The 25,018-nt window shown below is 37.5% G+C and overlaps 1 protein-coding gene across 6 annotated transcripts in view; it reads left to right on the top strand.

The window, feature by feature from the left end:
* LOC121872461 (zinc finger MYM-type protein 4-like) overlaps positions 1 to 25,018 on the top strand; it is a 74,173-nt gene that overhangs the window by 33,828 nt on the left and 15,327 nt on the right. For 3 of the 6 annotated variants that reach the window (XM_042375242.1, XM_042375241.1, XM_042375245.1), the window contains 5 exons: positions 1,974 to 2,103; positions 4,649 to 4,851; positions 5,085 to 5,271; positions 8,909 to 9,013; positions 10,258 to 10,514. In XM_042375242.1, coding sequence (XP_042231176.1) covers positions 1,974 to 2,103; positions 4,649 to 4,851; positions 5,085 to 5,271; positions 8,909 to 9,013; positions 10,258 to 10,514 — 882 coding nt within the window. The other 3 variants (XR_006090090.1, XM_042375244.1, XM_042375243.1) reach the window with 3 other exon arrangements.

Below are 25,018 nucleotides of genomic sequence, written 5' to 3'. Positions count from 1 at the left end.
GTCTTAATGTTCATTGGGGTCGGTGTGTTGAGGCAAAGTAGGTTGGTCCGCAGCAACCGTTGCTGGTGCACACTCACACCAGTGGTTCATTGAGACAAAATACTTATTATAGTGTTTTGAAAATGAATAATTAATTTTTTTTTTTTTTTATTTACTTAGCTTCAAAGGTAGAGATATTTTGATTGATGGAGGTGGGTGTTAGAAGATCAGTCGGAGGATGAAAGTGGGACTAGGTGGATTGTTCACTCCCACTCCTCTTTCGCCTAATTACATCTAATTTTACATCTATACTATAGCTAGTATGCTACCTTTAGAGCTGCACCACCCTGTACCTACCCGGAAAATTCCGGAGAAGGGGGATTTTTTCTGGCTTTGAGAGATTCGTCTCGTTACCCGGAAATCTCTCATTCCCGGAAGTGTTCTGCACCGCTTATTCCACCTAATGGAGATATCACTGTATTACTCTTACTATGAGCAGTGATTGCATAACCATAATCCAATATTCACGACTGTGATTTACGATTATGTTTATTCTCAGTGATGGTGAATTATAATACTGTACAGCAGAACCAATCAATCAGACTTGTTGCAGCAAGCTGTGTAATGGGAGGACATCTGCTAACTAAAGGTCACAATGTTTCAGGCCCTGGAGGCATACGAGTATATGATGAAAAAGATATACGTACATGTAATTTAAAAAACTTATTACAGTAAAACCTTGCAGATAAGTAATCCTCATAGCCTTGATTTACATCATTAACAAGAAAAATAATGAATAAGGGTAAGTATTGTCCTAATGGGTAGTCATACAATACCTACACAGTCAGTCTTATAATAGGTCTTGGTAGAGAGGTGTTGTGGGCGACTATCGTATTTTCCGAGTCCTATGAGTAGTGATCGTAACCTTCGCAGCCGAGCCTTTCTTTTATGACTTTTTTTAGGTATTATTTTGGCAGTTCCGCAGCACTGGGTCATTCTGGTATTCTTATAAGTACAGTACAGTAAATGTGCATGATGATTATTCCAAGGAAAAATATTTTAAATGTTTTAGAGTCTTCTCCTCACACTAACACCTGTTGGTATGAAGCAGTGTGAGGAACTTATTTAGAGGCCACCAATTGCAAGACCCTCTCCCGACACAACCCAATTAGCCTAAGTAGTTCATAACAGAACATGCTCAGGTAGTGTGTATTACTCACCCACCAGCACAAGAAGTGTACTGGATGCATATGAAAGATAATTTTTGTAACAGAAAAAACCCTTGATAGTTTTCCTTAGTGCACAACAATAGTGGATTGAAAATTGTCCTTTAATGAGAGGGATCCCTTAAATTGAGTCTACTAGTCAGAGGTTACACTGTTGTCTTAATATAAACTTGTTATTTTACAGTATTGTTTTCCTTGCTGTTGATACAATGATAAAACAACCTGATAAAAGTAAGGTTTTGTATGATTTTTCAAAGTGGGATCCAAGAGTTCATATTACTGAGTATTGGATGTTGGAAATTAATAACTTTAGAAAGATTAATGTAAAGTCTTTTATATTGATGAGCAAAATGTGCTGGAGAGATTGAAGTGACATTTCCATCAACCAAGAGAGAGTAACTCTTTCTTACATCTGGTAGTGTTGGCTCTGATGGTCAAAGAAATGTCCTGAACATGATGATACACATGAGTTGGAATTGTACAGCAATATTTAAAGGCTGGCTCTCACCTGGGAGTGAATATGATGCCACACATTTTTTGTCTCTGTTAACCTCATCATTAAGTCATGTGTCATAAGGAGTTCAACTGCTCACAAACAGCAATGTTGAAATTGAAATAATGCATCAGTGAATGTAATTGTCTTACAAAAGGTATAATAATGTGCTAAAAATTTTAAGATAAATCAGTTAATTGTGTTTCATATATTTGAAAATTTATTGTTGGATTGTTGAACAGTAAGTTTATGGCATATATTCTTTTAATTTTTAGGCAACATCTGAATTGTTAAAGCTGCTAACCCCTCCCACGATGGTGAATAAGATGACGTCTTGTCGCCCAAGTACTCTTACAAAGGGCGTGTACTGTAAGCCACACCCCTGGCATAGACAGACTCAAACAGGTAAGCTCTTAACCTTTCCAGCAAGAAGTTTGGTGGATAATACTGTACAGTAATACGTACAGTATACCTCCATTAGTCGGAATCCCTCAAACCCGGAACTCTCTGATAGCCGGAATTGAAATTTTCTCGGAAAATCATTCCCAAACCTGGAATTTCTTGAAAATTCTGGCTTTGGGAATAATTTTCCAAGGGGCATATTTTCTGGAAAATTCCTAAAAAAAAATCCCAGTACGTACCCGGCAAATTCCTGGGATGGGGGAGTTTTTTTCCGTGTTTGAGAGATAAAAATAGGCGCATTTTCCAGAATTTCAGAAAAAAATTCCGGGGATGCTGGATATTTTTCCGGGTTCAAAAGATGTTATACAATGGGTAATTTCTGGAACTTCCAAGAATATTTTTCCGTTACCCGGAAAATTTTCTGAAAATTCTTGGGATGGGGGATTTTTTCCGGCTTTGAGAGAGTTGTCTCGTTACCCGGAAGTCTCTCATTCCCGGAAATGCTTTGCTCCAGTTGTTCCTGCTAATGGAGACGTCACTACAGTGGTCCCTCGGCTAACGAACGCCTCGCTTAACGAAATTTCGGATAACGAACTACCTTCTATGAGAATCTTCAATTCGGTTAACGAACAAAAATTCGATCAACGAAATTCTTACGAAAACATGTCAACATGTTTTGGCTTGCTCACCAGCTGGAAGATTAGTCCGCCAATACAGTAATCGGTTCTAGGGCTTTTATTCGTTTCCATTGGAGTAAATATCAAGAAGGTTGTTATTCAATATTTTTCTAAGATTTATATTAAAATTATTAGTAGTTTTAACACTTATTTAACATAATTACAGTACAGGGAACTAGTTTTTGGTGCGCCCATCAGCTACTTCACTCACCCACCAAGGCGTCAGTTTGTGTGTCTGTTCAGTGGAGGAAACATCTTGCTTGTGGGTCTCTTGAACACAGAGTATTTTTACGTTTTTACAGTACAATTATTGGTCTTTCTGAAATTTATTTAACATATTGACAATATATAATACAGTGCAGTGTTGATTTAAAGAAAATAATCTTGAATTACACCCGGTGAACTTAAAATTTTATTGGTGAAATGACGGCATCAAGCATGGGGTGATTTCTCTTCCATCCCCACTTCCTTCTCTTCTCCCTTCTCCTCCACCCCCACTTCTAATTCCCATCATCATCATCAACCAGGAGCCTTCTACATACACACCTCAAAGTAAGTGTACTTTACTGCATTTTTTTTTTTTTTACTTTGTATGTACTTTTCGGTGAGCTGGAACCAATTACCCAATATCCCATTGAAACAATGGATTCGGTTAACGAAATTTTCGGTAAACGAACGACCTTCTGGAACGAATTGTGTTCGTTAACTGAGGAACCACTGTATTGTACAATAGCCAATATTCATTGTGCAGCAAGTATAAATGTAATTGTAGGAGAAGGAGCGATAGTGTTAGGTGGAACTTTGATGAGAAATTTTTTTTAAATAAATGTATAACACTAAGATGTGTTACATATTGTACAATAAAAATAAATTGATGAAGTGGAAGGGGAGAGGAATGTTGTGTTATATAACCTTAGCATATATTGCCTGTTGCAGGATGATCATTTCAGAAAAAAAAGAGGCGCCTGAAGAGTACTAGGTGTCTGTGAATAAATGTAAATATTATAACACTTTAATTCATACTGCAATATTCTTCTTACATTTCTTAGACTTAAAAGTCACTTTATTTGGTAGGGCTTGAATTTATAACATACACTAGAAAGTGACATGTGAATACTGTATTTTTTTGCCACAGTGAACTGGGACAAGTATATATTTAGAGTTTGAAAGTTAGGGGTAGAGATTAATCCTGTGGTTCTATTTGCTCAAAGGGACCAGAGAATTAAAGTTACTAGTCCCCAGATTGCAAGACCTTTTAATACAGTACTGTACTTACACGCATACAGTTTAGCATTCAGATCATGAAAAATTTGAATATTTCTCAAACCGTTCTAATTGATGGATCATGATTGAGATTTATGTGTTTTGCAGAATTTTTGCATTCCAACTTATAAATTATTTATGGTCCAGTTTAGAACTTTAGTGTCCTGACCCTGGACTGCCATGGCTGAAAATGGCACCAATCCAGTACAAGTATTTGTACAGTAATCCTTACTATTACTCAAGTGTTGTATACTTGTACACCAAACTGATACAGTACTTACAAAATGTTAAAAAAATGACAAAGACACAACATGCTAATATTAAAGACCCAGTGACTATCCTTGAAACTTAATCAAAATTATTTGAGACTTGTATATTCAGTATTATTTTTAGGTACAGTATTCTCTTTATTCACTTATCGTAAAAGTATTAGTTTTGTTTAAGGGAATCCTCTGCATTTGCTGATGGTAAATGTATTATTCATTATTATGGAAGGAAATGTTTTTTCAATTCTGGAAATTATTGAATCTTTCACAAAGGAATTATGCTTCAAGTTTAAGCAAAAATTTTTATGTTCCTGTACTGTATATTTTTCTTTTAATTTTCAGATTCATCAGGCATCAACTGCAGTCTCTTTACATCTGAACCACCACCCATTATTCCTGTGCCTATTCCCGTCTATGTTCCTGCACCAATGATGATGTATAATGCACCATACCCAGTCCCATTATTTGTTCCAATACCACTTCCGGTGCCAATCTTTATACCTACAACAGCCAAGACTTCAGAGGATATAAAAAGAATGATGAAGGTACAGTATAGTACAGTGCAGTATACTGTATATCTTATATATGTAAATACTTGTAGGTGTCATGTTCTTGTTAAAAGATTCCTCATATCTGACTGATTTTTTAGTTAAATAACAAATGGATGAATTGTACAAAAAGGGATAAGTTTTTTTACTGAGCATTTTGTTTTCAGTAAATACTCCACCTAGATTAATAGCTTATGCAATTTTTTAAAGTACAATTTATTTCTCATCAGAAAATCCAGGATGAAATGCCTTCAGACCCTTATGAGGCAGAGATGCTACTTCTGGCCCGGGCATCAAGTGAGAGTGCAGAAAATGAAGCAAAGAACGAGCAAACTGAGAAGCTTACACTCCCGGATGAGAGTGAGAATGCTGATGATGGAGGAGGAGATTTATCGTCCTTAGAGAACTTTACTACCTGTAAGTTGATGCTCAGGTTAACTAGATGAATGTCTTAGGACGTTTGTGTGGAGAGGGAATAACAGCATATGAAGGGAGAGAAGCTCTGTTGCTTCTGACTACAGTGGGTAAATGTGTGCTGTACAGTATTAGGAGACATTGTATCTTATTGGGAAAACATCTAGAGACTGTGTAGAAAATATGAGATATTACTGTACCCCAGTAGTAACTGATGAAGTTTAAAGAAAGAGTCATTATTATTACTGAGAAGAAACCCAGATTAAGAGAATTTCTTAACAGGTACTATATATGTTCTTGTATTTTTTATCTTCATGTTTTATAACATAAACTTCTATTGCCTTGTGTACTGTCAGAAAACCTTTTTATTATTTTATTAAACTTTCCCAGAGGACAATAATATTGCTCTGTCAGTTTATTTTGTCCAGATGAACTTTTTGTGGACATACAGGTGTACTCCAATAACCAATGCATATAGGGACCGGGAAAAGTCTTTGGTTAGTGAATTGATGGGTATCGAAGCAATTAATCCATTATGAACGTAACAAATTCAACGAGTTAGGGACCGGCCACCCTCCAAAAACTCCCATCTACCCTTGATATATCTCTGTAGTGCACACTGTCAGGCAAGAAAATAAAGCAGACAAATAAAGCAAGCATAATAAGCCTTAAATAAGCTATGTAAAAAATAATTTGAGACTGTTATTTACCTGTGTTGAGGATGGTAGAGACGGTCTAGGGTGGCATGTTTAAGTCTCTACCATTCATTGCTGGTCAACACCACTCTTATTACGCATTAATATGCCTTATCATATCACATCAAATTACGCAGTACAAGAGGAACTGTCACTGGGGCATTTAGGTATGATTGAGTAACACACTAAGTTGGAAAAAAATAAAATAAAAATGTGAAGTCAGAGACACATAGTAAGTGTAAACAAGAGCACAGATGGCAGGAATGAGTCAGGGCTGTACGCAGAGCCGCCCTCTCGTGGCAAATATTTGACAAATTCAAAACAGCTCTGCAGCTCTCCCGATAGTCGGATTTTTGGGGTATCAACGAAACTTGCGGGGTATTTTTCCAATGTGCAATCATCGGTTATGCAAAATGGCGGATAAAGGGATGTTAACCTCAATATAAAAGACTAATTGGGGGGAAGGCTGATCCATTAAAGCCGAAAGGCTGCTATATCAGGTTCCGGAATAATAATGGACTCGTCGTGTTATATACCAACAAAGTCCAAATTGACTGTGACCATTTTACCGTGTTTGAGAGGCAGTTAACTTGCACGGTTAAGACTAAGCACGGTTGCCCCCCCTCCCCCTAGGAGAAAAAATTTATATACAGAGCTTCTAACACAACTTTATGTGAGACTTGTGTATCACCACCACTATCATTCTATTCCTGCTTGTTTGGTGGCTAACTATAATACCTTTCAGGCATATAACTCAATACATGTGTGGAGTGGTAGTGTTAACGTCTTGGCTAGTTAGGTTCATGTGAGCTGAGCTGTGTGGCTGGGTTAGGTGTGCCCAATTACCCTACTTACAAATATTTATGGCATTTCATACACTTAGAATTTTGGTATTTATAATAAATACGAACATACCTGTATATTATTTTCATACTTGTATGTTTTAAAATAACAAAAATCAGTAGCTGCATCAATTGCCATAAATATTTATGAATAAGCAAAGAAAATTTCTCCAATCACAGTCCATGTGGATGGCCAGTGGCCAACTGCTGCAAAGTTGCCACTTTTTTTTTTTCACAGTACAGGTGCTCCTCTACTTACGAACGAGTTACATTCCTGAGGCTTGTTTGTAAGTCCAACTTTACTCTTGTAGATATCAAACATATTGTAAAAAAATGAAAAGATTATGGATATTTAGTACAGCTATACCCTTTAATACAGCCTTAAAACCTGGCTCAATCTTCTCCTCTTAGGTAATGTTTGTTCTATCCGGAATTTTCTTCAAAATAATCCAGTCTCATCCACATTAAACACCTGTTCTGGCAGGTAACCCCCCTCAGTGATGATGTTTGTATCTCTGAAAGTTTGTAAGTTGAACGTTCTTAAGTAGAGGAGCACCTTAGAGTACTTATATCTACCAAATAACTCAATAAAATAGTGATATTAAAAAGTAAAAACTTAATACAGTAGACGATAAAAATGATGCATACTGTACATACATGCTTCTCCATCTGACTTTCAGTCAACTGTTTTTCCTGCTCTGACCTCGCTCTCTGTTTCTTCAGCCTCTGCTCCTCAGCTTCCTTCCTCTTAAGTGTTGTACTGACAGGTGTCTCGGCAGCATCGTTGCACCCCATCTGGTAACTGTTGATTTTTCTGACCACTCTTTGAGCCTTAATAAAGGCTAGTTCGAGCATTGGTAGCTTCTGTTCACAGGGGCAGATACATTTGATGTGGACAGTTGTATCATAGCCTCATGCAGTCAACTGCCTCATTGCAAGTCACAGGGGGACACTTGCACTTCGAATAATCAACCCAGCTTTTCATTAAATTTTTCCAAATCCGACTCATTGGTAATCCTTTTCCTGGCAATTCCTGAAGCTTTTTACCAGGCATTAATGAGTTTAGTTTCAATGGCCTACTTACTGATAATCACTGGATACTTATTGAGCATAAGCTCTATACCACTAAGCCAGCAACCTTGTGGTTAGATCTTTAAAAAATGGCTTTCACATCATATTTTCACTGGTCTGTGACCTCCACTAGGAGGTTCATTTGTTGCAAGTGCCAAAGTATTGCCCTGAGGGTTGACAACTCGCTGAGAAGGGGCTCCTGGCCAACTTGATGCTGGATCCATGGCACCGGCTGGTCCTCAGTACTTACCATTATTCGTTGACTTGGGAAAACTTCACCAATATATGGAAAGCTGCTGCAATATTTCAAACACAACAATGTCTAAATGAGTCTAGATATGTAGTTTCCCACTGGTTGTATTGGTTTCTTTACACTTACAAGTTCAAATAAACATTAAAACAAAGAGTCATTCAAAATGGAGACTGTTAGAAAAGTGTGATTTTGCATAGCTAAACATGTACTGTAGCAATAAAAAAATTACTAATAAAATTGTTACTCCATTATAGATACAGAAAAAATATCTACCAGGAAAAGTAAAAACCGATTTGAATTTTAACGATGCACCCTACTGGGTAGGATTCCTCAATTATTCTTAATAATCTTGGCCAGGGCAATTTTGAAGCCCTGTACTGTTCTCAATTCCACGGCCTGAGCCGGTAGACTGCTCCATAGGTCTACATTCTTCTGTGTGAAAAAGGTCTTCCTTATATTCATCTTGCTCAACACCTTAGTGTATCTTATGTTGGTGGTGTGTGACAACTTGAAAAATTTACCTGAGTTTAAATCTTCCTTGGAAGCTCATAAATAGAAGATTCATCCTGGAATGTAATTCTTTGATAGTCTGGATTTGACTAAGTCTTTTAGCTACCCTCCCTCTCCCTGAGGGATAGCTATGAACTTGGCTGGAACCGATACATCATCCTAAAATCACAGCTTATGGCTGATGATAGGTGACATGCATGGTATGCTCAGCAGAGGTGATGTTGCAGCTGTATATATAGTACATATTTACTGTACTTTATCTTTCTCAGATTCTGGAGGAAACGAAGTAGAAAATGATGATTTGAGTTGCACAGATGTGACTTGCCTCAACACAATAGAAGAAGATCTACCGAGGTACCCACTTAGACTCTTTGGTGAGTTTTGTCTTTTTTGTAAATAACACATTTAGTCAAGATATAGACTAATATCACCAAGAGTCACCATTGTCTTTCAAATATAATAAATGAAGTAAAGCAATGATAATCACAAGTTAATTCGAAGAAGAATTTTGTATATAAGCTCATGCATGAGCTTTGAGAAAGGAAAGAAGTGTTTATGTAATATAGAGCCCACTTTTTGTATCTCCAACCAATATTATTTTCTCTTTTATTATTATTCATTTTTAGGGAATGAACTGTGAATGGCAAGGGTTTACTGTAGTGTGCAGGGTGGCCTTGTTTATATGGGATTATGTTCATTTAGAGCCAGTGTCCCTTTTCCTGGCACACTCCAGTATGCTTCACTCTCCTTATGAATGTGAACAGCATACATCAATACCCCAATTATCCCATACATTTTCAGTACTTCCCACATTACCTTTCTTTCAACTCTTATCGTATGCTTTATCAAAGCTATAATTCTATAATTGCCACAAACAAATTCTATTACTTTTCCTAAAACCTTTCCTTTGGGTTTCTTAACCTGGATTTGATGGCTGCACATGAACCTATAATTCAAATGGAATGCTGGAAACATGAAACTCCCACAGATGATGCCTAATTTCCACAGATGATGATGGCAACCATTTAAGGGTTATTTGGAACAGTTGGTCCAAACATCCTCCTCCTTTCCTGAGCCCACGCTATTACTTTCCCTTATACTGCTTTTATTTTTTCAATATTTCAGTTAATAGTGACTGTTAAGCATTTTCCTTAACATACATTGCAGACAGATCTGTTTTTCTGTAATTTTTTCATTTTCACTTTTCCCTTTATTCAGGGATCAAAACTTGCTGTTAGTCGTGATTACCCGATAGCAGCTTTCCAAGCTGCATGATCTTTTGCACCCTTGTTCATTAGGTTCTTTTCTCAGAAGTCATTGCTCACAACCTCTCCCAGTGTCATTCTTGGCCTACCCTTGACTTTCCCTCCTTTCCACTTTCATACTCATATATCTCTTGACCTAATGGTCTACTCCACTCTCTCCACATGCCCAAACCATCCCTGCCTGCCTCCACACAAAACTTGCCAATACAGTACACTCAATACCCAGCTGCCTTCATAGCACTAAGTAGGGTTTTCTCTCACCAGCTGACAGCCAGTCCTCACTTATAATTTTTGGTTCTTCTCTTTCCCTATAGTTTATTAGTTGTGTGTTAAATGTGTTGTTGCCTCAACAGATGAAATGGAAGTGTCGTCAAACTGTAGTTCTTTGCCAAATGACATTGATTCCCAAAATGAAGATATTAGAGGTAAGAGACAAGCATCCATCGATGATCGAAGGAGACCCAGAAAAAGACTTCGGCGGACAGACAGTAGCGACTCTCAGTCCATGTCTGACCCCGATGACCCTGATCCTGAGCCGGAGCCAGAACGTGAAGCAGAGCCCGAGCCCGAACCTCTCTTAGAAGAAGAGTATCAGGGACCGTACCTAAATGTGAGTACAAATGATATGTGAGAGCCTTATTTATTATGCTGTATTCCTTATTGTAGAATGCATCGTACTCGGGCTTTGAAAATTGGTCATTCTCGCCGTGATGCTGAAATAAGGCAGGTTATGTAGTTTGTAAATATTATGTTTTAAACTATACTACTGTACAGCATTGTTTTTGTATTCAATCATTGTTAAACCATTTGTAAGAGTATGGAAAATATTTTTTTAAATATCCCTCAGACTTCCTCACTTGTTAGTAATGACATGTGTACTATAAAGATATTGGAGAAAAATGTCTCCTACAGCTCAAGGGCATGAGAAACATTCAGGTTTGTTGTAATTTGTGTTCTTGTAAACTATCAGTATTCCTAGTACCTGTACTGTACTTTATACATGTCTCTTGAAATGGGATCTGCTATATAAACATGGGGTCTAGATGACTTAGTACCTCCATGAATCTTTGTTTTATCAATGAATTTTTAGGAAATTATATTGTTCCCTGTACACTGAGTATTTAGGTGTGAGATTAATCTGTTGACCCTGTCTGCTCACACCCGAAGAAACCTCAGGCATATGAACCAACCTGTCTTCATTACTTTATATACCAGTAGCTACACAGTTGATTAACCTCATTGATTTTGATCTTGGTGTGGGATCATTATTTTATTGATTCCTCTTGTAACAGTATTTGTTATCACTTCCAATAAACAGTTTTGTTAATTTCCTGAACGGTGTGACATCGTCTCACAGAATTTGGCAAGCATTGGCAATTATATTTTTGTACAAGAAATAGAATCTACAGTAGAGGTACATGTACAGTATAGCAAAAATTACAGTGGAGGCGAGTTCTTTGCCCGCAGTAGGTAAAATACTGTACAGTATATGGTAGGATCATAATCCTTTTTTGTATAAGTTATAATTTGAAGTCCTTATACAATACAGTAGAATCCCAGTTATCTGGAACAGAGATTTTCTGGTTAGTTGAACCTCACTCTTAGGATCCCCCAATAAATCCTACTATGCACAGTGCTGCTGGCTGACCTTGCAAATTCATAACTAAGAGAGAGAGAGATCTTGAGTTCTTTAACACTTATTCTTCCACTCTAAATAAATGAAGTGGCTTAGAAATAAAGAAAATAAAAACTCTAAAATATGAAAACTGAAGAATACAGGTGTTTATTTGAGAGAAGTGAACGTTGGGCTGTAACTGCATTGCCATGCTCCCTCCCCCCAACGTGACGTCATGGCATGCACACAGTGCAGCATGGCAGCCACATGTCTGTGAGTCAGCTGGTTGACTGCTTGGCTGAAGTGGGTTGCCTCACCCAGAGGATGTTTGGGTTGGAAGGAGCAAATTTTGTAAGTAAAATGTGTCCTATTGTATTTTATTTTATGCTATGCATCAATCTTATTGTTTATCATAGCAATAAATATGGCAGCTCATCCCCATTGCACACGGTATTTGATCTTAGGATAGTAGCTGATTTTGGGAAAAAAAAATTTATTATGTTTATTATTTCATTTTGGTGTTGGTTAGTTAAATCTGCCGGTTACCCAAACCCCAGATAACCAGCATTCTACTGTAGTTTGGAAACAAGGCGAGAAACCAAAAGTTACCATATTTTCTGGCATATTTTGTGCACCACCATGGAAGACCCACCCCTAACTTAGCATGGAATATCTAGGGGGAAAAATTAAACAGCAGCAGCTTCCTCATCAGTGCTATCAAATCTTACTCTGGCCTATATCTTAAATTGCCTAAGTTAAACAGTTCCCCTATGATTTTCTTTCCTAAGGAACAATTATCTTTGAAATGTACATTTGTAGTATTAATTTTTTTTATTTTTAAGGTTATACAGTAAACTTTCTCTAATCTTGGGGGGGGGAGGCTTTTCCGGGTTGTGTGGGGGGGGGGTCTGTATTGTCTATTGCGAGGTAGAAAATTCCAGAGGACGGTTGATTCCGACTCAAGCTACCTAAGAATACCAAACATGCTGTAATTTTTAGTCTAGACTTAACACCCTCAGGGTTTTTATATACCTTATGATTTTTTTATTTATTTTTTTTTTTTTTGCCTTTTAGGGTTTTATCATGTGGAAAATTTTTTTTTTTCCTCATTTTCTCATGCACTCTTGGCAGCTTAGTGTTGGCTCTCAGTGCAGCTATACTGAGTGTGTCACCCATCACCTGGTGTTGCTGGGTGCTCTCACACAATACAAAGCAGCTCTGCAGATTAGAAGCGTATCCATAGCATTTTGCCATCACTTGAGTCATGATACCATGTTGCTCGTGACAAATGACAAACGCAATCTACACCGACCTATTAACCAATCGAATTTTCCCTCCATACGAATTGTCTGTCAATTGCTCTCACATACCAAATACCTTAAAATAATATCAATAGACTTCTATCCTAGGCTCGTTAGGTCGTTTTGTTGGTTCGTGTGTATCGCCAAACAAATAGAAAATCTTACCTATTATTATTATTAATAAGAAGTGTCATCTTTTTATGGGATATTATTACTGTGCAGGTATACCTCTGGCAACGAAATGGATGTGTTCACAAAATCCTCTTCGTTGTTTGGAAGCTTCATTATCAGAGGTAAAATTAATATGGAGTAAATGGGAATAGGTTCCAGTCCCTCATTATTCTGTATTTTGCATACATCAAAAATGAACAAACACTGTTAAATAAACAATAAAGTTGATACATGGCTCATCATAAAATACAATAGCACACATTTTATCTACAAAAAATAGCTCTGATGCAACACAGTTCAGGCAGGCAGTCACCCAGCTAACTCAGAGTCTTGTGTATGCCGAGACGTTGAATTATGGAGTTTTTAAGTGAGTTAGGTTATGTCCCTTATTGACTTTAGAAGCAATACAGCCATTAGTTTCTCACAGTATTGTTTTGTTGTGTCATCTGCTGAGTCATTAAAAATATTTGGATGATCTGGTGCTTATGTAACTCTGCAAACACCAGAATTCAGTAAATTGGCATTGATGATGTAATTTTTATATATCTGCCAGAGGAATTATGTTCTTGAATTGTCCATCCATGTATATAGTTGTACAGTACATTACTGTATAAGTCTCTGATGGTGATGTTGGAACCCAAGCTCCAGGTGTAACAGTTGACGTGTTCCATATTTCTTCACACCTGATTTGTGTTTAGTTTTACTTTAGTGATTTGTGCCATATGACTGACCAAGAGATTTGTGCCATATGACTGACTGAAAGGTTTCAAAGATTCTTCCCTGCTTGCTCCATATTGTTGCTGTAGCTTCAATCCGGGATGCCCAATGCCATGTTCTCATTTATTCACATTTGATGATTTATTTTCCTGATGGTATTTCTTTCTGAATTACAAGATACTGTAGTACCATTTTCTTCTTATGACACACTTCACATATCTAAACCAAATGAGTTTTGTAAAGGTACAGTGAGGAGGCTAGGAAATAGAAAATAAAGTTTAGGAATTTTGACAAGAAATATTGATTTAAACCAGTACAAAACTGCAGGTCAAAGAGAGAGCGAGGGAGCAAAGAAAATGTTTAACCATTGGTGGCAATTCTTTGATGTTGCATCCTGAATATACTTAGCTGTATAAAGCGTAGTCAAGGCCATTCCAGTTGTGTGTGATTTTACTTATTTTAGAAAGTTTCTTGGTTTAAGTTTTCCTTGCATTGATTACTTTCTTCTTTATACATTTTACAAAAGATATCAAGTTCACAAACGGTATACAGTGTATATATTTCATCAACAAATTTAGGAAAAAACTTTGGGGCCCAGGGGCCCCTTAAACCTTGGGGCAGTGCTCAGTTGGCCTATGCCTAAAGATAGCACTGAGTCAAGAAATGTTAGTGTGTGAAGTTTGTATTGGAATTATGTAGTGATCTTAGTTTTCATTAAATAAAATTATTATACTCCAATCTCTTCATGCTTGAAGCTTATTCAAGTTCTGGTGTATGTTCCATTATGTGAGGAATAGTAATTGCTGTGTGATGTGTACTGTTTGATGTTTAACAGTGAACCAACATTTTCAGAAGCATGAAGAAACTGGCTGAAAAAGGCATATCTGTGTGTATAATGATCTCTAGGAAATGGGGACAGTTTGAAAAAAAATTGTGTGCAATATGTAATCAGTATTTATGTATTAGAATATGATATTGAGAGGTCTATAACAGTGGCTTATATAAGTTCCTTAGAGTGGCTCCTAGCTATAGTGTTCTCCCAGGGTGTTACCTCACAGTTACTGGTCATATATGGAAGCAGCTTATAGGTATCCCTGGCTTTATGAATGGGTTAGGTTCCTTGAAAACTATTCGTTAAGGTGAATTTTCATATCTTGAATAACATAACATTTTGGAAAAATAGGACTCAAGTTTTGCAACGACAAGAAAACCCCCTATATCATATCTTGAAAAACATTAAATAGGTTCACAAATACAGGTAACAAAATAACCTACTTAATATAAATTTGTACCTAACTACTGTAATAATTTACTAACTAACTACACAAAAACTCTAGTTGCATACAGTCTCTAAAAAAAATTAAATTGGTTCACAAACAAGAAAAAAGCTCACGTAACTACTGTAATTTAGATCCTAACACACACAAAAAAAATAATAAAGCATAAATGTGGCACATTGCCTGCCAGGGTCATTTGGCCATTTTCTTAAAAGGAAAAAAAAGCTTTTGTATACTGGAGGTCTCTGACTTATGAACGCCTGCCGATATGAACGGGATTGAACTTGAAATTTACAATATTTTATTTATCTGATGACTTATTTTTTACTTTTATTTACTGTATTTTGTCATTCTATTTCTTCTTTTGTCTTAAATTAAAGCTATGATATAGTGGAGTTTTAATTGTTTTTTTGCAAGTATGGTATGCACATAGCATGTGTTCCGACTTACATACAAATCCTACTTACGAACATCGTCAGGAACGGGACCTATTCGTAACCCGGGGACCTCCTGTAATAAGAGGTGCAAGAAGAGAAAATTCGTTTAAGCCAATTTTCATAGTTCGAGCGTTTGTAAAGCGAGGGACACCTGTATAAAGTTTTCCCATAGTAGCTCCTATGAAGAGTTCTCTCAAAATAGCTCATATGAATTTATCTCACAGTAGCTCATATGAAAAGTTTCCTAAAAATAGCTCATATGAAGAATTCTCTCAGAGTGGCTTGTATGAGAGTTCTTTCGCTTGTGAACGTGTAAAGTGAATGAACTTCTGTATAGTATAACCTTGGAAGTCTGGCATTGTTGGGGCCTAGAGCTTGTTGGATTTGCTATTTTCCAGTTTTGTGAATAAGGCAGACCACCTGTAGCCTCCTCTCGTTGAAATCATGAAGTATTTCTTCTGTTGAATCTCCCAAGGTAAATTACATTTTATTTTGGTGATGCAGAGCTATTAGTAGAATTTACTTACAACTATCACACATAATATTTGTTGTTATTTAGTAGAAGAAAAAAATCATCTTGCCTCAACAGTGTAGAAAGGAAAATTTACAAGACTATGGTGCAATAGGCATATTACTAGATCTATAGAGGGTCAATGTAAACCATTTATTGTAACGCATAAAATTAAGCGACCAAACCAGACCTAATCTATTATAATAATCTTTAAATATTCATTACTGATGTTGGGTATGGTTGGTTGGTTAGCATTATGTGATATCATAAATGAATTACACTTTAGTACATTGTGTGCCTATTTCACCTTGCTGCATTAACATTCTCTACATTATTTTGACAAGTCTTTTTTTTGTATATATAGCAATGAACAGTATGTGTACGTGTGATTTTTGTAAGAAAATTGAGCGTAGTAGCTGTGCACCACTAAACTGAATGTTTACAATTCCAGAAACACAACGTAGTGATGGGTTGATGCCTCTATCAAGCATCCACAGTGTTGCCAGTTAGGTCAACTTCTCTGCATACTGTACCTACAATGTTAGTTTTCTTAAATTTACTTCTTTTTTTAATTATTTGACATAAAATATAAATAAACTTTTTTAATTTGATCTGCTTGCAACGTCAGATAATGAATAGTGATGTGAGTGGCATACAGAGGTTGGCGCACACAACTGCATTTATAACTGAACTCTGCCCGTGTATGCAAGTGGATAAATTTTGAAAACTTGAGGTACAAAAGTTCAATACTATAATCTTGAATTCTGAATAATTATACAATGTGTGTGTTAAACATTTTTATGGACTGTATTACAAGCCCACAAATTCATAGAGGAAGCACTACCACAAACAGACCCAAATGATCCTCATTTATATCATGAGCAGCATGACTTTCAAGATATTGCATCATTTGTTGAGGGCTGATTGCTTCTACCCAAAGGTGCTTGTCTTCAGAGGCTCTCAGATAACTGATACCTCTACAGGTAGTATAAGAATGTACCTGTAGTAATATTGGTGGTACCTAATGTGCAGACATATTTGTGCATATGAATAAGACTAATGATTTTCTTGATGCTGTGCAGAGTGATTAAATTTTTTTATGATCTTTGAAAGGAGTTCAAAAAAAGTTGGTGATATAAAATATTCAGAATTTAATGATACTGTACTGTACTACTGTATTTGAATGGAAATACAGTACTGTATAGAAATACTTATAATTTTATGATAATGAATGAATCTATAAACAATTTGTTGATACATAATCCTTAACACAGTCATGAATGAGCTATATAGAAACACTGATTCACACTGAATAAAGGGAGATGTTATGAAAGGGAGTCAAGAATTGCTGATAGTTATATTTTTCAATGATGCTCTACTGGGCATTATATAATTACTTGTGTAAATAGTAGTGATATGTATATACTGTAGTTGTTGATCTTGATGTCTTAAATTTTTGTTTCAACCCAGGTCTGAAGACGTATCGGGATGGATACTGAAATACACCTGATTAAAACACATTTATGCTCAAAGGATGTTTAAATTGCCTAAAAATAGTAATACTTTACTGTATTTATAATGAAAAGTTTGTTTGAAATATGAGTAAGCATATAAAATCATTGCAATGATCAGGGCAGTGTAAACAGTCAAAATTGTGAATTGCATAAATCATCTAAATTTTGATAAGCTTTGATGCTCAAAACACTAATATCAATCAACTGTAGTGAGAAAACCGTTTTGTCCAATATGATTTACAATTATGAATGTGCAGTAAGAATGAATACATGACTGCAAATGAATAGAGTGAGTGAGTGCTTCCTCTTGATTCTACCACCTTGCATTGTTGTGAGAAAATATGTGAAAAGTGGGAGAAAATTGGATACTATGCTGCTATTGTGTCCTGTTGGGCTGTGTAAAGCAACAGAGATAAGCCAGATGGAACTCTTTTTGGGAAAAGGAAATATCATAGCAGAACAAGTCTGTTGAAGCAGTTAAATAGTGTGTCAAGTATGAGTACAGTCTGTGTATCCTCATAATGTAGTTTGGGTGACAAAAGATCAACAAGAGTGCAAAAATTTAATTATATTATGTAAAATTTGCACTTGTTTGAGACCTGTGACATTTTACCTGCCTACGTTTATAAGTTTGTATTATGGTCTGTCATCTGATGTGTATTTTGGCTTCAATGCACTAATATTAGTTGCCTGTGTGTAATTGTTTTCATAGGACAAAATTTTTATAAAATGAAAATACAGGTCAACCTCAGAAGTGATCAACATAAAACAAAAATCACTCAGAAGTTACTAGTGAATCGCCCTACATTAGGACGCATCCACAATTCATTAGTGATTGTTACAAAATGTTCACAAATGGAACCTAACACCTTTCTCAAGTGAGTAAACATTACCACCTTATTCCAGCGGCTGATAAAAGTTTATGTCAAAGATCATCAAAAGTTACCACAGTAATGTCAACAATTACTATCTGATCTTTAATAAAACTGGAAATTTTTTCATATATTTCTACCAAGATTTCGTGATTTGTAAATATTCACTGCCTGCGTGCAAACGTGATCTCTATAGCGCCTTTGTATATATGGATGGTGAGCTTCCCTGTATTTTTGGGGGGGCAAAAATACAAATTCAAGCAGAAAAAGATTATGTTAATCTACATCACGAAAAGGCTGGAAAACAGCTTATTGAAGCGAGACAGATTGTAAGAGGATGGAAGCACAGAAGAAGGCAGAGCATTCCACAGTTTGGCTGTGTGAGGAAAGAAGGAGGTACTATAACGGGTTATTCTAGTGTGACCGACATCCACAGAGAAACGGTGGGCACCGCGGGCAAGACGTGTGTTACGAGCCCACAACCTTGCTGGTAGTATAGTACAGTACACAGAATGCCAAATCCACCAAACATTGCCTGTTAAAGTACCTGTAAAAAGAGAGTGAACCAACTTTGCAGCAAAGAAAAAGGGAAGAGAACTTATCGACTAAAGGAGGAGAGTTAGTAACACGAAATGCTTTTGATTCCACCCTATCTAACAGTTGGACAGAAGAAGAGCCACCCCAGATGTGAGAGCAGTATTCCAAGTTAGGATGAATGAATCCCTTATAAACTTGAAGCAACTGCTCAGGAGTGAAGTAGCTATGGTATTTGTACAACATCTCCAACTTTTGGGAGGCAGCTTTAGCAATGTTGTGGATGTGTGGCTTCAATGACATTTTAGAGGAATTGGTGCAAGATCGAACCCTCGACAATAACAGTCATGAATCGGTTCTCAAGGAAGCTATAAATGAGAGAACAGATTGAAGAAGAAAACCATAAAAGGGAAGCTTAGAAAGAAAAGACTTGTGCCATACCCTGTCAAATGATTTGGAGATGTCAAGGGCCACGACAAAAATTTCCCCATAATCCCTAAGAGAGGATAACCAAAGATGGGTGCAGTAAGAGAGCAGATCACCAGTAGATCTCGCCTGGCGAAACCATACTGGTGATCCGACAAAAGAGAAGGCATTCAAGGTGACGGAGAAAATGAGAGCTTAAGATAGTTCCGAAAATTGTAGCGAGGGATGAAGTTGGGCAATGGTCACCCTTAGACATACAGTGAGTCTTCTTTGTTACAATAGAATTTCGTTTGATTGATAATCCACATAGACAAGCAGGTGGTCAGGGGATCCATAACATGGTAATTTGTAGCAGGTGGTTAGGGGATCCATAACATGGTAATTTGTAGCAGGTGGTTAGGGGATCCATAACATGGTAATTTGTAGCAGGTGGTCAGGGGATCCATAACATGGTAATTTGTAGCAGGTGGTCAGGGGATCCATAACATGGTAATTTGTAGCAGGTGGTCAGGGGATCCATAACATGGTAATTTGTAGCAGGTGGTCAGGGGATCCATAACATGGTAATTTGTATAAAGGATTTGGATGTTCTGCCCAGCCTAGTAAGTCACCAGTAACTTTTCAACACTTATCAGCTTCGAGAAGGTTGCCATTAAATCTATCACTCAACCATAAGTCACAAGTATCTGTTTAACTGAGCTGTAAGTCACTAAGTGAGGCACAGTTCACTGATAGGTCAGCATAATTAACACAACTTTGATATGCTAGTACATCGCCAAATCCAGTTTATAATCCACTAATTCTTCAGTACAATACAGTATGTCACGTAGTATTTAACACTGAACTTTAGTCACCAGCAGGTCAAGAGGAACTTTGCAATAAAAAAATTTAGAACTTATTTGATAATAGAAAAGGGATTCATTTCTTCAGTAGCCCTCTTATTCCCAGCCTTTTCACATCCTCTTTGGGTCTTTAACCCCTTGTGTACAGGGTCCTTTCTGTGCTGAATAAAATCATCTGGCATTAGCCAAATAAAATATTGAAAGTGGTGTCCCGATCTAGTGAAGTGGTTAACTAACAAAAACTTAGACATTAGATATTTTAAAGGTAATAAGAGCTGTAGAGGTTAATAGATGTGGAAGTGAAAAAAGTGTCGGGAACAAGGCTGGATCCAGGATGGATTAGTGTGTGTATAAACATTGATAAGTGTAAGATTTAATGGTGGATGGTAAGAGGGGACTGAAAGACCAAAGGAGATGGAAGAATGCACTAGAAGTTGAGATTATTGATATCCAGGAAACAGGAATGACTAGAGAGCTTGTGGATGAGTAATATTTGTTGGGTCATGTTGCTAGTGAGTGATGCTTGGTTGTGTGATGTGACAAAGAAATACCAGATGAATATTTGAGGGTATGTTTTGGAAGGGCAATACAGTACAGTACTGTAGCAGAAACTGTTTAACTGTAAGAATAGCTGCTTAACAATACCTGAAGGGAGAGTTTGTATGTGTGTCTGTTTAATCATATCCTCTATGATTGGTTGTGGAATACAGTACTTTACAAGTATACTTGCCATATTATATTCACCTTGAATAATGTTGTGATAGAATATTGTAATAGTGAATATATCTTTAAACTTACTTCATATATCATGATGAAAGTCAAACAGAAACAAAGTTAAACCATAGAATATTAGGTCCTGAAATGCTATCGGAGGACAACAGCACCAATAAACAGTACGTACTCTGTATTACATAACACTAAACCTCGTTCAAAATTTTAAACAAATTGAATGAGACATTTTAATATAGTAAAGAAAATATGACCCATGAACTATGGGGATGCCACTTTTAGTTCTTCAATTGGCAAACGCCAGACAGTTTTATTCAGCACAGAGGGACCCCGTACACATGGGGTTAGTAGACTACCACCCCTAACACATTAACTACAGGGATGCCACTTTTTTTTTTAACACCAGACAATTTAATTCAGCACAAAAGGGGTAAAACTTTGATCAAGTTACCAAGAGGAACCACTTGGATAAGAAAATGCACTCAAGTGTATACAATATGTCAGTAATCATTTCCAGTTTAAGTGAAACAGTATTAATGCATCCTCACATCTACAATTTGGAAGGGAAGTTAATAATGTATAATACTGTGAGAACTTCAGCGCAGTACAGTACTATGCAACAACTGATGCAAAGGGAAACATGTTTCACAGTTGAATCATATAGATAGAAATGTTGATGATATGCACCACAGCAACTATTTATCATATTGTCTTCATTCCACTATGTGTGGAATGGGTCAAGAGAAACAGAATCCTTAAGGAAGGGAATAAATAGTAGAGGACATTGGTGCAAGAAGAATAGAAAACTTAAACTACAAGTGGGTACATTCCACACACTTTCCTCACATCCTCAACTTAAAAAAAACTAACTATGCACAGTGAATCCTTAATCTCCAATTAGATTACACCTCCTTTCAAGGCTCTGTATACAGTAGACCCTTGGCCTTCGTGAGGTATAGGTTCCAAGAAATGGTGTGAATTGGCAAAACCGCGAATAGCCACTTATTCCTTAGTGCACTAATATACGGGTATACCTAAACTGTGTACAAGAAACTTAACTCACAATACTGTAATTACAATCAAGTGTGGAAGTCTGGAGCTTGATGAAGTGGTGCATAGGGAGACATCTGGTTATTGAAGCAAAGCTGGATCATCAAGATCACTGGTGGAAGAGGGTAAATCAGTGGTGGTTGGTGGAGTGGCGCGTGACCAGGTGGCGGCACCGTTTGGCACTTGGCTGGGAGGAGGGTGGAGCGGCGGCAATAGTAGCTGGTTCTTTCTTGAAGAACATGGTGATTGCTAGTTGTTTCCTCTTGGCTTTGAGGTATTTAGACATTTCCTGGTAGGGGAAACAATACCTGGTTGATTCCTCGAACCATCTTAAGGCTACGTTCCATGGAAGGGTCGTGGTCAGCATTGAAATTATTCACCATCTTTTCCTGACGAAATAGTTCACAAAAAATTTCCAAGCTCCAACCTTCTTGCTGCAATTCCATAATGTCTTCCTCTTCATCTTCCTTGGCACTTGTTACCAACTCTTCCAAATCCTCTAATGTATGTTACTCTCCATGCCCATCAATCAACTCTTCCATGTCTTCAACAGCTGTGTCCACAAACCCCTCACCACCCAACTGATGTGCAACACTAACAATGTCATTCACATTCTTTACTTTGGACAAAAATCCCTGAAAGTTATTCACACACTCAGGCCATAAGGTGCACCAACAAGCATTGCTTTTCTCTGGTTTGAGTTCATTGAATGCTTCACTGATGTTGGTAATGCATTCCACAGTGCTGTACTCTTTCCATCACTTGCTAACATCAAGGTGAGGGTCTTCATCCATGGCACTATGGATACAACCAAAAGAGCGGCCTGTGTAATATGCCTGAAAGATGTTTATTACACCCTGATCGAGAGGCTGGATAAGAGCTGTGGTGTTAGGGGGTAGGAACACCACCTCTATACCTGGATGGCTAAACTGTAAACTTTCTGGGTGGCCTGGTGCATTGTCTATCAATAATAACACCTTGAATTCTATCTTGTTGGAAGCAAGGTATTTTTCCACTTTTGGGCGAAGCATTTATGGAACCAGTCCAGGAATGCTTGCACAGTTACCTATGCCTTTTTGTTAGACTGCCAAAACACTGGCAAAAGGTTCTTGTGTTTACCCTTTAAAGCCCTAGGGTTTGCTGAGCAGTAATGCAAGCCAGGCTTGATAATGTGGCCAGCCGCATTGCCACAGAACATGAGCGTCACTGTCCTTGGCTGCCTTGAACCCAGAGGCACGCCTCTCCTGCTTGTTTATGTACGTTCTACCAGGCATTTTCTTCCAATATAAACCAGATTCATCGGCATTAAACACTTGCTGTGGTCTGTAGCCTTTCTCTTCCAATATTTTCTTTAGTTTGGCGGGAAATGCACCTGCGGCTGTGTGGTCAGCTGATGCGGCCTCCCCAGTTAGCTTCACATTATGGAGCGAGAATCTTTTCTTAAAATTTTTGAACCAACCTTTACTGGCACTAAAAGTTGGCTCAGTCACTGCACTAGCCCCTTCACCTCCTGTTGACTCGTAAAAATGAGCATAAAGGCTTTTAGCCTTTTCACGAATCGCGTTGCTGTTGATCGGAACAGTTTTGCGGTGCTGATCCTCGACCCAAATGTTCAGTGCTTTCTCAGTTTTCACTATGTTCTTGTCACGAACAACCTGCGCCACTTTAGCACTTGCAGGAGCACTCGCTTGAACAGAATCACGAATTGCTTGTTCATTCTTTCTTATGTACCGCACTGTGGATTCGCTCACACCAAACAACTGACCAACTGCCGCAGCACTCATTTCCTCCTTTAACTTGTCTAATAATTAAATTTTCTTTGCCATGGTCATCACTGACTTTTGTCTTTTATGTTTCACTCCAATAGCATCACTAGCACTGACACTAGGCAGTCTTTTCGGGACCATTTTCCCCAAAAAGACAAAACAAAAGTTTTGAGAGTATAACATGGGATGCTAGGTCCCGGGTACTGGGTAAGGGTAAGATGACACTCCGCGGGTGCGTGGGGTGACTCATTGCGCTGCAGGAGAAGGTTCACATGTAAGCAGCTGCTTACCACGAATCGTTGAAATTGTGAATCGTGAACCTGTGAATGGGAAGGGTCTACTGTATACTAAGTTGAATCATCAGGTAAATTTACTCTACCTACCACAAATATACGTGCTCCCCTGTATAAAGTTATCTCTTTCTGGATCATCCATTCACTCTTGTACTTCCAATGATGCTGTTATAGATCTTTCTTAACAATCTCTCAACTGATGTTTTCCCCAAATACTTTGAAAAGCCTGGATTTTATATCCATATATAGAGTCTAAACACATTCCTTTAAGTACCTGTAGTTTCTTTGCACACTTTATGTTTAAATTCTTCCTATTTCTTGATGCTGGCAGGACTCCGTTTGTTCTTCATTACTGTATATTACACTACCATCAACTTCCATGTTTTCCTTTTTTTAATGTTAAACATTTTTCTCAAATATTTAAACTCATTCACAGCTTTCTGCTCATCTTCATTTATAGTAACTGTACACTGAGACTTTCTACCCAGTCAAACTCTGTAATTTTGTTCTTTCCATCATTTGCTATTAGTGCTGTATTTTCCATTGCTTCTTCAATCTCAGCTGTAACTGAGTAGTGGACAATACCGTACTATACAGTATAGTATAAGAAAAATAAATGGTAAATATGTATGGTACAGTACTACTGTAATAGGAATATACAGTACAGTCGAATATATCATCTAATTCGATATACCCAGAATCTGGTTTTGTTGAGGGGAGGGGGGATATAGTGATGCTAGTCATCCACTTATGGGCAAGCCCCCAACATTGTCAGCTGATGTCTAATAAAAAGTGGTGAATTTTATTTAAGCAAACTTGGTCTGTACGTATATACAGCTAGACCCCGACTTACGACTACATGGACTTACGTCCATTGGTACTTACGACCTGCTTTGACCGTACGTCCGTCGGGACATATGACTGCGACCGTCGGGACCAAAAATATTTTCAAATGACGTGTGCATTTTCTATACCGAAACGTTTCCGTCCCGGGCAAGAGGGTGGCGCGTCTCGGGTCGCATCGTGGGTACACTCACTCAGTGGAGCGCTTTGTTTGTG

Source organism: Homarus americanus, unplaced genomic scaffold (assembly GCF_018991925.1).
Source record: "Homarus americanus isolate GMGI-L3 unplaced genomic scaffold, GMGI_Hamer_2.0 scaffold11302, whole genome shotgun sequence".
NCBI lineage: Eukaryota > Metazoa > Arthropoda > Malacostraca > Decapoda > Nephropidae > Homarus > Homarus americanus.
The sequence above is the reverse complement of the archived record's forward strand: the minus strand, read 5'-3'. Positions and strand labels throughout refer to the sequence as shown.